This window comes from Vulpes lagopus, chromosome 4, assembly GCF_018345385.1.
Source record: "Vulpes lagopus strain Blue_001 chromosome 4, ASM1834538v1, whole genome shotgun sequence".
Lineage (NCBI taxonomy): Eukaryota > Metazoa > Chordata > Mammalia > Carnivora > Canidae > Vulpes > Vulpes lagopus.
Window position 1 is genome coordinate 115884908 of NC_054827.1, and position 15114 is coordinate 115900021.

At 44.3% G+C, this 15114-nt stretch overlaps 1 protein-coding gene across 1 annotated transcript in view; it reads left to right on the forward strand.

The window, feature by feature from the left end:
- The window catches only part of ADAMTSL3 (ADAMTS like 3), a 340042-nt gene that overhangs the window by 321981 nt on the left and 2947 nt on the right, over positions 1-15114 (forward strand). The window contains exons 28-29 of the mRNA XM_041752919.1: positions 9510-9610; positions 14823-15037. Of these exons, the coding sequence (XP_041608853.1) occupies positions 9510-9610; positions 14823-15037 (316 nt within the window). The remainder of the gene's footprint in view (positions 1-9509; positions 9611-14822; positions 15038-15114) is intronic.

Here is a 15114-nt window from a genome sequence, read left to right on the forward strand (position 1 = left end):
CCACCGGGGCAGTGGCATTGCTCCCGTGGCCCAAGACAGCATGCCTGTCTCTCCCACATGGCTCTTTGGAGTGGTCCTGCCCCTGAAGCACTAGGCAGGGGCAGTGGGGCCCATGGAAATTGAGGAGGAAACAGCCTCCCCCCTGGGCTTGTTGTGGGAGTGGCAGCCCTGGTGAGCTCTGAATCTGGGGTCATTCTTCCCTCTTCCTGAAGAATAAAGCATGTTTGCAGCTGAATGCCTTATCCCATCCTGTAGAATCCACAGTTTCTAAAGCCTTCCTTAATTGGGTCCCATCATTATCTCTCCTGGTACAATTCTATCTCTACTCCTGGCCTCTGCTGGGATGGCTGATTAACTCTGTGGGTTAGCTCCTTGGAGCTCCATGGAGTGAAGGTACAGCCACACCTGCAGTGGTCCCTCCAGAACATACGATCTCATTCTTTGAATGAAATATGGATGGACTGAGAGTTTTCTGACTCCTCGAATTATGGTTCCTTTTTACTTTAATGAGTCCTTCAATTTATCTGTCCCCTCACATTCTCCTATAAGTACCCTGAACACTTTCCTTAGAAATCTCCCCAGTGAAATATCCAATTTTGTCCCATTTAAGTTCTATTATCCACAAAACACTGGACCACAATTCAGCCAAGTTTTGCTGTTTTTTGAAAAGATTTATTTATTTATTTGCAAACTGCAATTTTTTAAAAGATTTATTTATTTATTTGAGAGACAGAGAAAGTATACACAAGAGAGTGCATGAGAGAGCACAAGTGCATGAGTGGGGGAGGGGGAGGAACAGAGGGAGAGAGAATCTTGAGCAGACTCCCTGCTGAGCGCAGAAGCTCAAGTTCATGACCCTGAGATCATGACCTAAGCCTAAACCAAGAGTCAGATGCTTAATCCACTGAGTCACCCAGGCACCCTGTATTTTTGCCATTTTAGAATGACGACTGCGTTTCCTCCAGTTCTTCCTTATTTCCATCTGAAACCTCATCAGAATCCCCTTAAATGTTCATATTTCTAACACGGTCCAGCTTTTTCAAGTATGCACCTCAAAACTCTTCTAGACTCTACCTGTCACCCAGTACAAAAACCCACTTCCACATGTTTAGATATCCACAAGCCCACAAATATCCACATGTTTAGATATTTGTTATGGTAGCACCCCACTTCTCAGTACCAAAATCTACATATCTGTATTAGCAGGTATCCTCCAGGGGAACAGAACCAGTAGGGTGTGTGTGTGTGTGTGTGTGTGTGCGCGCGCACGCGTGCCTGCATGTGCGTACATGCATGAGTTAACAAGTTAATGCAGTTATGGAGGTCGCCAAGTCCCAAGAGTTGCAGAGTGAGGTCAGGAAGCTGGAGATTCATTCCAGCCCAGAGGCCAGCAGGCCACAGACCCTGGAAGAGCCAGCATTTCAGTTCAAGTCAAAAAGCAAGAGAAAGTCAATATTCCAGATCAAAGACAATTAGGAGGAATTATTTGGGGTATTATTATTATTGGGGGTAGGGTCAGTTATTTTGTTCTTTCTGGCTCATCAACTGATTGAGTGTGGCCCACCCACTTAGAATAATCTGCTTTCCCTTGACTACTTATTTAAATGTTAATCTCCTCCAAAACATCCTCACAGAAGCACTTGGAATAAGTGCCAGATATCTAGACACACTGTGGTCCAGCCAAGTTGACACATAAAATTAACCAGAACAGAACCTATGAAGAAAAATAGAGTACACTATTGAAACAGATAAAGGAAAAGAAGGACGAATAAAAGGTACTCTCCATACTATAAAGATATCTATTCCCCTAAATGAACTGAAATACATAATAAAATTCCAACTAAAACTACAGTAGAATTCTTTTTTGGAACTTAAGGTAATTCTGACATTCATAAGGGAGAACAAATGAGCACAGGAAATTTTTAGGAAAACTTATTAGAAGGGTGGGTTGACCTTCTTTACTTGGTGTGATCTGATGTAAATAAAATAATGCAGCATTCCTGTGGGAGTAACACTGAGTCATGCAGTGTAATGAGAGGACAGACTCGTGTTAAAGTGGGTTTAAAGTTCAAAGGTAATTAACCACACTGGAAGAATGGTTTTAAAAAATAGTGTTGGGGCACCTAGGTGGCTCAGTGGTTGAGCATCTGCCTCTGGCTCAGGTCGTGATCCTAGGGTCATAGGATCAAGTCCCACATCAGGCTCCTTACAAGGAGTCTGCTTCTGCCTCTGCTTATGTCCCTGCCTTTCTCTCTGTGCCTCTTATGAATAAATAAATAAAATCTTTATAAAAAATAAATTAAAAATAAAACATGAATTCTCCACGATGCCTCTTTGTTTAAAACACTTCAAATACTTCTTGTGGTTCTTAGGACAATGGCCCTAATCCCTAGCATTGTGGGTATGTCGGTCTTGCTCAGTTTTTTCACCCTGGAGTCTACACCAGTGCCTCACACACACTAGTAAAATTTGTTGCCTGGCTGAATACAGGAGTGGAAGAACAAAAGTCCCTCTGTGCTTATACCTCGGGCTGCCATTATACTCTGTCATTGTCTGTCCCAGCCTGGTTATGTGATTACTCCATGCTGTCTTTTTGTCTCTTAGGCGTGCTTTCCTCCTAACTCAGGGCCTTTGCACATGCTGCTCCCTCTGCCTAGAACACTGTTTGCACTTAGTTCTTTCTGTTCATGTCTCTTAGGGAAACTGTCCCTGACCTTCCCCTCCAAGCTCAGCCAGGCCCCTGTACTATAGGAGTTTCTTTCTTTTTTTTTTTAATCATTCATCTTCATAGCCATTCATCTTCATCTTACCATGATCTATCTTGTTCTCCTGCTAGACAGTCCTGTCCCAGGAGGTAAATCCACAGCTGTTTGCAGAACATCTTATTCCCAGCACTTAGCACAATGTCTGCCCCATTGTGCACCTTCCACAAATATGTATGGAGTGAATGAATGATTGATTGAATCACAGAGTCCCTGGCAGGTAACTGACCAAATGGCACCAGCATCCCCAGTAAAATAAAATGAAATAAAATGTAATAACAGTAGCATTTATGCAGCACAGCCATGAGACAGGTACTATGTTGGAGAGCTCACTGCCTTCATACAAAGGTCCACACTAGATCTGCTGACCTGGGTCTTGGAGGGAGGAGGGAAGCAGGGCCACACTGGAAAACAAACAGATGCCTGGGAGCATGTTCTCGAAGGGTTGTGGCCATCAGAGGCACCCTGGCTGACGTGTCTCTCCACACCTGTCCTGTTCTGTGGAGAAAGGTCTCGCACAGAGTCATCTGTCCCTTGGGAAGCAGTGAGCCGCTGTGGCAGTAACTCGGGGGAGGTGGTTATGTCAATTCTCGACTCTTAACAAAGTGGAAAAAATTTACCAGCAACCGTGTTTATTAAGTATTCGCAAACCTATGCACATTCCTAGAATAAGCAGCTGTCTACTTTCATATCTACGAGAGATGACTCAGATGTCATGTAACCCTACGGCTCTCCACACAGAGGGTCCTTCATCTTTCTGTGCCACAGACACCTCTGGTTGTCTGGAGAAGCCTAGGGAATGATGGTTTTAAATCTGTAAAATAGAATATATTCAATCACAAAGGAAACCAAAGACATTGAAATACAGTACTAACATGTTAAAAAATGATGGTACAGTCATGGATTTGTTTCTCTGTTAATACTGTAATACCTAGCAGTACATTAATTTTGAAGTGATAAATATAAATGACATTTTGAGATGCCTCCCACAGTTATTATGTCATGTAAAAACATCTATGATTTCCATTGGTTAACAAAATCCCAGATATTGCTAGTACTACCGTATTTTGTGACTGACATATTTATAACAAAAGGAATACTAAGTTTCAGTCGTAGCTCAGTGATGATGAAGAGGTAATTCTTTGCCTATCTGGGTGCGTGGTCCCTTGGAACACCACAGAGCTCAGGTTAGGAACCCTTGCTCTGCTTAAGTTCAGGGTCAGTAAGCCTAGACCAACCCCAGCTCTGCTGGCATGTGGTTATGTGGCCATAACCAAGTTATTGGCTCTCTTGGACATTGGTGTCTTCCCTACAAGAATAGCAATAACATGTAAATATCTCACAGAGCAAATAGCACCTATGTGTTTTAAAATTATTTTCTCCCCTTAGTTTCAGTGAGTTGAAATCATCTTTTTGAAATTCCCACCTAATATTTCCCCAGCTGTACTCTCTGGGGCCACACAAGTGCCAGCGCTCATGTACGTGCAGACTCCACCCCAGTGTTCCTTGTCTCTACCTGGTAATTCTGTTGCTCAATTTTTCCTTTTCCAGACACTCCCTCTGGGATCTGACATTGCAGTCCTCACTAAGCTGCCATAGTTTTTGTTCTCAGGTGGCTCACGGGTGGATGGTCAGAGTGCTCTGTGTCTTGTGGTGAAGGATTCCACAGTCGGCAAGTGGCCTGCAAGCGTATCAAAGCCAACGGAACTGTGCAGGTGGTGTCCCCAAGAGCATGTGCTCCCACGGAGAGACCTCTAGGAAGAAGGCCATGTTCCATTCATCCTTGTGGTCAGTGGGTCGTCGAACCAGGGGGCCAGGTACAAGCTGACAAATCTAGTGCTTTGACAGAACTGTGATTGTCACTTTGCTTCTAATACATTTGTTGTTGTTTCTTTTAAAAAAATTTTTGGATGGTGGGGATAATCTGATTGATTTCTAAAGTTAATGTATGTATCTGACGTGAAGGATTAGATTTAGAAATCCTAGTATCTCTGTTTCCCATGTAAAGGTGAACCAGAGTTGGATTCTTTGAATATAGTAGCTCAGTGACAGAAGTTCCAAGACGGGCTGGTCCAGGCCCATCAGAATTAGAGAAGGCTTCAAGAGAAGAAGCAGAAGAACATTAGTAACATGTGCACAAAAGTCTCATAGCCCGTATCCCAAACACCACCCTGAATAACATTATAAATAAAAAAATGTTTGAGAAAAATTTTTTATTTTTTTTAATTTAAAAACAATTTTAAAAAGATCTTATTTATTTATTCATGAGAGACATAGAGAGAGAGGCAGAGACATAGGCAGAGGAAGAAGCAGACTCCTCGCAGGGAGCCCGATGTGGGACTCAATCCTGGGACTCCAGGATCATGCCCTGAGTCAAAGGCAGACACCCAACCACTGAGCCACCCAGGCATCCCGGAAAAAAATTTTAAAAGAAATGTCTAGGAACCTAGTTAGTCTGCTAGGGTTGCCATAACAAAATGCTACAGACTGGTGTGCCTGGAAGAGTAGAAATTTATTTTCTCAAAATTCAGAGGCTGGAAGTCTAAGATCAAGTTTCTGTCAGGATTAGTTTTATGAGACCTCTCTTTCCCACTTCAAGACAGCCACCTTCTCGCTGTGTCCTCAGGGGGCCCCTTCTCTGTGCAGAGAGAGAGATTGATTTCTGGTGCCTCTCCCTCTTCTTATAAGGACACAATTTCTAGCAGATGAAGGCCCCACCCTTATGACTTCATTTCACCTTTAATACCTCCTTTTAGAGCCTGTCTCCAAATACAATCACTTTGGGGGTTAGGGCTTCCACATACAAATTTTGAGGGGACACAGTTTGGTCCATAACATTCCGCCTTCTGCCCCTCTCTCCCAAATTCATGTCCTTCTATGTGCAAAGTACATTCATCTCATCCCAGTATCCTTAGAAGTTTTGTCCCATTCTTTCCTCAATTCAAATCCAAAGTCTCACCAAATGTCACCTAAATTAGGTATGAGTAAGAAGTGCCATCCTGATGCAGAATTCCTCTCCTGCTGCAAAGCTGTGGAGGCAGACAAGTTACATCCTTCCAAAATACAGTGATGGGACAAGCAGAGGATAGACGTTCCCTTTCCAAAAGAGAGAAATCAGAAGAAAGGGGTGGTGGGTCCCAGTCAAGTCCAAACTCTAGCAGGGCTAATCCATTAGATCTTAACACTTGAGAATAATCCTCTTTGGCTTGATGCTCTGCCCTCCAGACCCACCGGGGCAGTGGCATTGCTCCCGTGGCCCAAGACAGCATGCCTGTCTCTCCCACATGGCTCTTTGGAGTGGTCCTGCCCCTGAAGCACTAGGCAGGGGCAGTGGGGCCCATGGAAATTGAGGAGGAAACAGCCTCCCCCCTGGGCTTGTTGTGGGAGTGGCAGCCCTGGTGAGCTCTGAATCTGGGGTCATTCTTCCCTCTTCCTGAAGAATAAAGCATGTTTGCAGCTGAATGCCTTATCCCATCCTGTAGAATCCACAGTTTCTAAAGCCTTCCTTAATTGGGTCCCATCATTATCTCTCCTGGTACAATTCTATCTCTACTCCTGGCCTCTGCTGGGATGGCTGATTAACTCTGTGGGTTAGCTCCTTGGAGCTCCATGGAGTGAAGGTACAGCCACACCTGCAGTGGTCCCTCCAGAACATACGATCTCATTCTTTGAATGAAATATGGATGGACTGAGAGTTTTCTGACTCCTCGAATTATGGTTCCTTTTTACTTTAATGAGTCCTTCAATTTATCTGTCCCCTCACATTCTCCTATAAGTACCCTGAACACTTTCCTTAGAAATCTCCCCAGTGAAATATCCAATTTTGTCCCATTTAAGTTCTATTATCCACAAAACACTGGACCACAATTCAGCCAAGTTTTGCTGTTTTTTGAAAAGATTTATTTATTTATTTGCAAACTGCAATTTTTTAAAAGATTTATTTATTTATTTGAGAGACAGAGAAAGTATACACAAGAGAGTGCATGAGAGAGCACAAGTGCATGAGTGGGGGAGGGGGAGGAACAGAGGGAGAGAGAATCTTGAGCAGACTCCCTGCTGAGCGCAGAAGCTCAAGTTCATGACCCTGAGATCATGACCTAAGCCTAAACCAAGAGTCAGATGCTTAATCCACTGAGTCACCCAGGCACCCTGTATTTTTGCCATTTTAGAATGACGACTGCGTTTCCTCCAGTTCTTCCTTATTTCCATCTGAAACCTCATCAGAATCCCCTTAAATGTTCATATTTCTAACACGGTCCAGCTTTTTCAAGTATGCACCTCAAAACTCTTCTAGACTCTACCTGTCACCCAGTACAAAAACCCACTTCCACATGTTTAGATATCCACAAGCCCACAAATATCCACATGTTTAGATATTTGTTATGGTAGCACCCCACTTCTCAGTACCAAAATCTACATATCTGTATTAGCAGGTATCCTCCAGGGGAACAGAACCAGTAGGGTGTGTGTGTGTGTGTGTGTGTGTGCGCGCGCGCACGCGTGCCTGCATGTGCGTACATGCATGAGTTAACAAGTTAATGCAGTTATGGAGGTCGCCAAGTCCCAAGAGTTGCAGAGTGAGGTCAGGAAGCTGGAGATTCATTCCAGCCCAGAGGCCAGCAGGCCACAGACCCTGGAAGAGCCAGCATTTCAGTTCAAGTCAAAAAGCAAGAGAAAGTCAATATTCCAGATCAAAGACAATTAGGAGGAATTCCCTATTATTTGGGGTAGGGTCAGTTTTTTTGTTCTTTCTGGCTCATCAACTGATTGAGTGTGGCCCACCCACTTAGAATAATCTGCTTTCCCTTGACTACTTATTTAAATGTTAATCTCCTCCAAAACATCCTCACAGAAGCACTTGGAATAAGTGCCAGATATCTAGACACACTGTGGTCCAGCCAAGTTGACACATAAAATTAACCAGAACAGAACCTATGAAGAAAAATAGAGTACACTATTGAAACAGATAAAGGAAAAGAAGGACGAATAAAAGGTACTCTCCATACTATAAAGATATCTATTCCCCTAAATGAACTGAAATACATAATAAAATTCCAACTAAAACTCCAGTAGAATTCTTTTTTGGAACTTAAGGTAATTCTGACATTCATAAGGGAGAACAAATGAGCACAGGAAATTTTTAGGAAAACTTATTAGAAGGGTGGGTTGACCTTCTTTACTTGGTGTGATCTGATGTAAATAAAATAATGCAGCATTCCTGTGGGAGTAACACTGAGTCATGCAGTGTAATGAGAGGACAGACTCGTGTTAAAGTGGGTTTAAAGTTCAAAGGTAATTACCCACACTGGAAGTATGGTTTTAAAAAATAGTGTTGGGGCACCTAGGTGGCTCAGTGGTTGAGCATCTGCCTCTGGCTCAGGTCGTGATCCTAGGGTCCTGGGATCGAGTCCCACATCAGGCTCCTTACAAGGAGTCTGCTTCTGCCTCTGCTTATGTCCCTGCCTTTCTCTCTGTGTCTCTCATGAATAAATAAATACAATCTTTATAAAAAATAAATTAAAAATAGTGTTAAACCACAAGAGGTTTTTAAAGGAAATTGGAGAAGGCCTAAATGAATGGAAAGACATCCCATATTTATAGATCAGAACACTTAATGTTAAGCTGACCAGGATTCAACACAATCCCTATAAAATCCCAGCTGGCTTCTCTGCAGAAATTGACAAGCTGATCCCAAAATTCATATGGAAATATGAAGGACCCAGAATAGCCAAAACAGTCCTGAAAAAATAACAAGGTTAGAGGGCTCAAATTTGTCGGTTTCAAAACTTATTAGAGCTATATAGTAATCAAGACAGTGTGGTGCTAACAAGGGATAGAGATATAGATCACTGGAATAGAATTTTAGGTCTAGAGATAAATTTCTATATCTGTATCAGTTGGTTTCTTACAAGGGTGACAAGACCATTCAACAGAGAAAGAATAATCTCTCTGACAAATGGTGCCAGACCCCTGTATATCCACACACAGAGAAAAATGAAGTTGGATCTCTAGCTTATATCATATGCAAAAGTTAACTCAGAGTGGATCAAACACCTAAACTTAAGAGCTAAAACTATAAAGCTCTTGGAAGAAATGTAGACATAAATCTTCATGTCTTGGGTTAGGAAATGGTATTTTTAGATATGACACCAAAAGCACAGGCTGCAACAACAAAAACACAGCCTTTGGGCTATGTAAAAATTAAAAACTTTGGTGCTATAAAGGACATGACCGGGAAGGTGAATGGAAATAGGACCAGTGTGATGGGAAAGGCCTTTTCAAGCATAAGACAGAGTATAAGGAAAAATTAATATTATGACTACAGGAAAATTTAAGAACCTCATGTCAGAAAAAATTTTTTTCTACATTTGAACTCACCTTGACACACACGCCTCCACTTTCACTCAGAGCAAGAAAACCCAAACTTGGCAGTCACTTGTGGCTTTAAGCATCATCATTTCTGGACCTAAGCCCTGTCAGTTAGAGGTTGGCCCCATCTTTTTTTTCCCTTCTCCCCAGAGATGGTCTACGTTTCTGGGCAGGGTGTGGGGGGAGGAGGAAGAGGAGGAGGAAGATGCTCAGGTAATCTTCCTGGCTCTGAGGGAAGGCTATCTGGCCCTCCCAACTTCCATGACCTCCCCTGGGGAACCACTGGTCCCCTGTACCTGGGGTTTGGTGTGTGACCTTGGTACCACAGCACGCGTGACCTCACAATGTTGTTTATGCTGCCTTGTGCTTTTGTTCTAGTGTCCTGCACGTTGCCTGGGCCGCCCTGGCAGGATGCAGCAGCATCATGCAGTTTGTCAACACCACAACAGCTCTGACCCCCGTTGCGATGACAGAAGGAGGTAATGGCCCTGCCCCAGGGTGACATGAATCATCATCTGCATCAGTCCATGGCTGTGAATGCTTGAAAAATGAAACGAATGACTTCTCCTGTCTACCACCTCTCACAATTGGCAATTCCTATCCAATGATGACTTCTAATTGTGCCATCCTCGATAGTATACATCATACTGAAATATTAACTACTCTGTACAAGTATAAGTACAAATTATTTGAATGTTAAACATCTTGAGAGAGGGATACCCCAAAGAGAAAAAAAAAGAGAGTAGCACTGAGAACAGATATTTTTCCCTCTATATACAAAGTTGGTCAAACCTAATAATATTTAAGTTTACAGATTACATCTTCCTAATGTGTTCAGTGAACCACGGTATTCCTCTGTCTAGAAACTATGTTGTTTAGGATGTTGGCACAGGGATTTAGCAGAGAATGAAATCAGCTTTTGCCTTGTGATGGGGCTTAAGCAAGAAAGGAGTTTGCTTTTCTCTTGTGTTGAAGTCAAGGCTGGTGCATGGTTTGGTGTAGAGAGCATTGTTTCATGAGGTCACCCAGAGACCCAGGCTCCTTCTGCCTGGTCACTCCACCGTCCCAGGGAAGCGCTCCCCAGCAAGCATGAAGGAATTCTGAATTCTCTCCTTCTTTTGTTGTGTGACCTGGGCTACCCAGCCTCCTAATTTGCAAATTGGGATAGTACCGTCCACGTAAAATTATGGTTGGGAAGTTTTGAGTAGTTGGCTAGCGTGGAGCCCCTAAGCAGCCTGGGTCATAGCAGGTGCTCGAGATATGGCTCCTCTTCCCTCCTCCCCACCCTGAGTGTTGCCAGAGAAAAGGAAATGACCTTGACAGTTGGCTCAGTTTCCATTTTGAGCCTTCAGTAAGGTTTGGCAGTGTAGAATCCGCCGCATTTCCTATTCCCCACAACACAGCTCAAGCCAGAACTATTTTCCTGAAATGGAAGTTGTGTGGAACAGCTGCCCTCCTCTCAACAGACAACCTAGTTTTGTCTTTTGCTGAGAAGATAGAGACCACACACAGGCTGATGCGCATTACCCAGATGTTTCACTTTGCATTCTCAGAGATGCTTACAACACAGATTCATATGTGGATTGAGCTTTCTTTTTAACATACCTGATGTATTTTTCTGAAACTTGCTTTTTAAACTTAATCACTATATTAGAGACTTTTCCCCCATCTTAGTACGTAAGACTCACTTTGCTCTTTTTCACTATTTAACATTACCTCATTCCATTGTTGATGGGCATTGAATTGTTTCAGGTTGGTTTTGGGGTTTTTGTTTTGTTTCGTTTTTTGTTATTGCAAATAAATGCTGCAGGAAATATCCCAGAACATACAACTTTATGCACTGAGGGTTATATGCTTGTAGGATAGTTTTTGGTATGGAATGGAATGGAATTGACAGGCATAATTCTGATGCTACTAAGTTACCATCAAAATGTCTATACCAAGAGTGTAGGAGGGTTCCCCCTTTTTATAAATATTATCTGGGTTTCAGTCTTTTTAAAAATGTTGCCAACCTGATGGATGAAAAATTACATCCTTTGTAATTTGTGCTTTTCTGATTACTTTTTTGAGAGAGAGAGACAGAGAACACATGCACATGCTCGCGAGAAGGGGGGAAGGGCAGAGGCAGAGGGAGAGAGAGAATTTAAGCAGGCTCCTCGATTAGTGTGGAGCCCAGTGTGGGGCTCAGTCTCATGATCTCAAGGTCATGACCTGAGACCAGATAAAGAATCAGATGCCCAATAGACTGAACCACCCTATGATTACTTTTTATGTACCTTTTGATTCCTTGTATCTTTTTCTCAAACCCATTCACGTTTTTTTTTTCCATTTCTACCGTGGGTACCCATAGCCAGGCCATCCCACTGGTCCCCCTCCACCTGTTGCTCCTTCCTAGCCACTCCTCACACTGCAGCCTGAGCAGCCCTTTCCAAAATCAAATCTGATAGCATCATCACCACCACCACACCTCCCCAACAGACTGAAATAACTTTAGAGATCTCACTTGATCTTAGGAAGAAGGGGGACCAAAGTCTGTGATGTGGTCTAGAAAACACCACATGGTCAACTCTTCCCTCCCTTTACTTATTTTTTAAAAGATTTATTTATTTATTTTTAGAGAGAGAGAGAGAGAACATGGGGGAGGGGCAGAGAGAGAGAGAGAAAGAGATTGAGAATCTTGAGTACACTCCCTGCTGAGCACGAAGCCCAACTCAGAGCCCAATCCCAGGACCCCAAGATCACAACCTGAGCCAAAATCAAGTGTACTTGAGGCTTAATCGACTGAGCCACCCATGTGCCCCTCTTCCCTCCCCTTACAGCCTCATCCCAAACCTCACACACCCTCACTCTTGGTGCTCCAGTCACAATGTTCTCCTTTCAGGACACACACTGGATGCGCCACACTCTTTCCAACCAATGGCAGCAAAAACAAGAAGCAGAAATATACTGGAGAAGGTAGAAGGCATGGAAGGGTCTGTAAGAAGGCTCAAATAAATGGCCAAATGTGGCTTTAGAAAAAGAGATGTAGAAAAGAAAAGAAAAAGAAGAAAAAGAAAAAAAAAGAAAGAAAAAGAAGAAAAAGAAAAGAAAAAAAAGAAAGAAAAAGAGATGTGGGGGCACCTGGGCAGCTCAGTCAGTTAGGCGTCTGCCTTTATCTCAGGTGGTGATCCTGGAGTCCTGGGATCGGATACCTCATCGGGTTCCCTGCTCAGCAGGGAGTCCGCTTCTCTCTCTCCCCTCTGCCACTTCCCCCACTCATGTTCTTTGTCTCTCATTCTCAAATCAATAAATCTTAAGAAAAAAAAAGAAAAGAAAAAGATGTGGAGATGAACTGAAAATGTGAAAGTGTGGTTTTGTGTGTGTGTGTGAAAGTATTTAAAAGAAATAATAGAAGAAAACTTCCTGGGGCTGAGTGAGGAGAAGGATCAGGTTGGCTTTCATTTTTCTGCATCATCCCTGCTTCATCCAGGCTTGGCTCTTCTGCTTTTACATCCTGGTGCTTTGCTTTCATGCTGGGAGTCTCCTCCAAATACCTGTAGGTTTGTGGGTGAAGGACTCAGTGAGGGAGCTGCTGTGTGTTCCTCTTGTGGTCTCTGCTGTGTTTTCTCTACAGGCCTGTTCTGCTGCCTGGGCGAGCTGACCATGGGCTGGAGAAGGAAGAGGGGGTGTCACTGTCCCTTTAGCACCCTAGGGGAGGGAGCAGTGGGCAGGCTGGGGACCTCGAGTCCTGGAGTTGGGCCCTGCTGTTGGAGTGATGGTATCAGTGGCCAGAGGTGGAGGATCAGAGGCGAGCAGGCTGCTCACAGCTTCTTCTTTTGGACCTGGGGGGCCTCTGGGGGTGTGGGCATAACCGAAGAGGAGGGGGGGTATGATGTGTGATATAGGACAGCACACGAGCTTCCATACATAGATGTATGTACTGCTGGTGCCCAGACCATGTCCCCCTAGCTTGGGCATCCCCATCCCTAGTCCTATCCCTGGCTGGGAGGATATGGGATATTCTTGCTGGACCAACCTCTCTTTCTTCCACTGGGTCTTTAATGACTAGCCTCCTGAGCTCCAGCCTCCATGTTGGTCTCTAGCTCCTATGTCCTCTCCTCGTGTATAAGCTCTGGAGCTCCTTCTGACTTCCCACTGGCCCTGCCTTCCATTGGAGCAGAAGATTCTTTGGGCTGGAAACAACACAAGTCAGTTCAGTATGATTTATGGACAAAAGGTGGGCAATTTCTTATTAAGAAAGGACCAACCAACACTTGTGCACAACAATTTGATATCTTTTTAAAATACTTTTTTATTGTATATTCTGTGAATATTTTTTCAAATTTTTTGAGTAGAAAAAGCAAATCTCTTACATGGGGGAGCAGTGGATGGCTGAGAAGTACTGGGTCTCTGCCCGGTTGTCCAAAGCAACTAAACTTCTGGCCCCTCTGATTCATACCCAGTGGGGAAAATAAAGCCCTGGAATTAACAGGACACGCTCCTCTTCCCGTGTAAAATCTTGCAGTTTGGTGTGTGACCCTGTTGTTCAAATAAATCTTCTGATGGAGGATGGGGTCTCCCTCTACTGGCTAGTCATAGTACTGCTTCCAACTCTGTAATACTCTTCCCTGAAGGAGCCATCAGGTTTGCCCCGTCCTGCTACATTTCCAGTGGGGTTTCTGCACTCCTTACAGATCACGTGCACTGCTAAGGAGCCTTTTACAGGAACACAAAAATGCCTCAAGAATCCAAAGGGAGGATGCAAGGACTTGGACCAAGAAATGAGAAGTCACTGGTTTTTTTTTTTCTCCTCTTGTCTCTGCAGCTTTCTGTGTTTTGCTTTCTTCTTTTTTTCTGAATATTACTGTTTTTTTTTCTATTTCTCTGGCCTGTGTGGCAAAATATGACTAGCACTGCCCTAGCCTTCAGGTTTACAGATCTTTTTCTAGCAACATCCAAATTCCTGGAAGGAAAACAGTTCCTAAGCCAGCTCAGTCATGCCAGGGCTCTCTTCCCACCACCTGTGGGGTTGGAGACATTCTCAGGTAGTGTGGAGATATCTCCCAGGACCCAAGAGTGGCTCCGCTAAGCGGACTCTCCCTTCTGGGGTGAATAAGCATCTTCCAAAATCAGAGGGCACCAACTTTCTGTTCTGTTCGCGAGGGCAAGGAACTGGAGCTAGGACCCTGTCCCCAAATGGTCTCTGTTAATGGACTATGACTCATGGTGTGGCCTAACTGTCCATATAAGAGTACTGTCTCCTAGCAGATGAGCTTGGCTCACACACATGCTTACACTCCTACGGAATTTAGCCCAAGGGCTTAGATCAACAAAACTGAAAGGTTGTTAACAGACTTTAAATGACGGATTGTGAGCCACTCCTGTCTTCCTTGCTTAAGTTGAGCTGCTCCAGCTTATCAGGAGGGCGCATTTCTGGAGGCCCGAGTCTTGACTGTGTGTGAGAAGTGGTGGTTTGCATGCCCATCGTAGTCATGATCGCACCACCAGCCATGCATCATGCACTTTGCTTTACCAGCCATGCACCATGCAAAGCATGCACCAGACCAGTAGGTTCCTAACTGGGAAACCTTTAGTGCATTGAAAATATGGTACTTGGTAAATGGCCTGATCCCAGCAGGAAGTGACAGCCCGCTTCTTCCATGTTCCACTTTTTGTTTTTTCCCTTGTTTTCTGTTTTGTTTCCTCGTCCAGACCCAGCTTGAGGAGGAACTGCTCTTCCAGGGCTTGTGACACGTGCTGGCGCACTGGCCCGTGGAGACCCTGCACCGCTGCCTGCGGCCGGGGCTTCCAGTCTCGGAAGGTGGAGTGTGTGCGTGCCAGGAGCTGCAGGCCGGTGGCCGAGAGACACTGTGTGCAGGAGAAGAGGCCGGCTTCCTGGCAGCACTGCCTTGGGCCTTCCTGTGATAGTAGGTGTTCCTCCCAGCTGCCACCACCTACCCGGCAGCCTTGTCCCAGCCAGACCCCCGGGGGCACCCATCTTGTA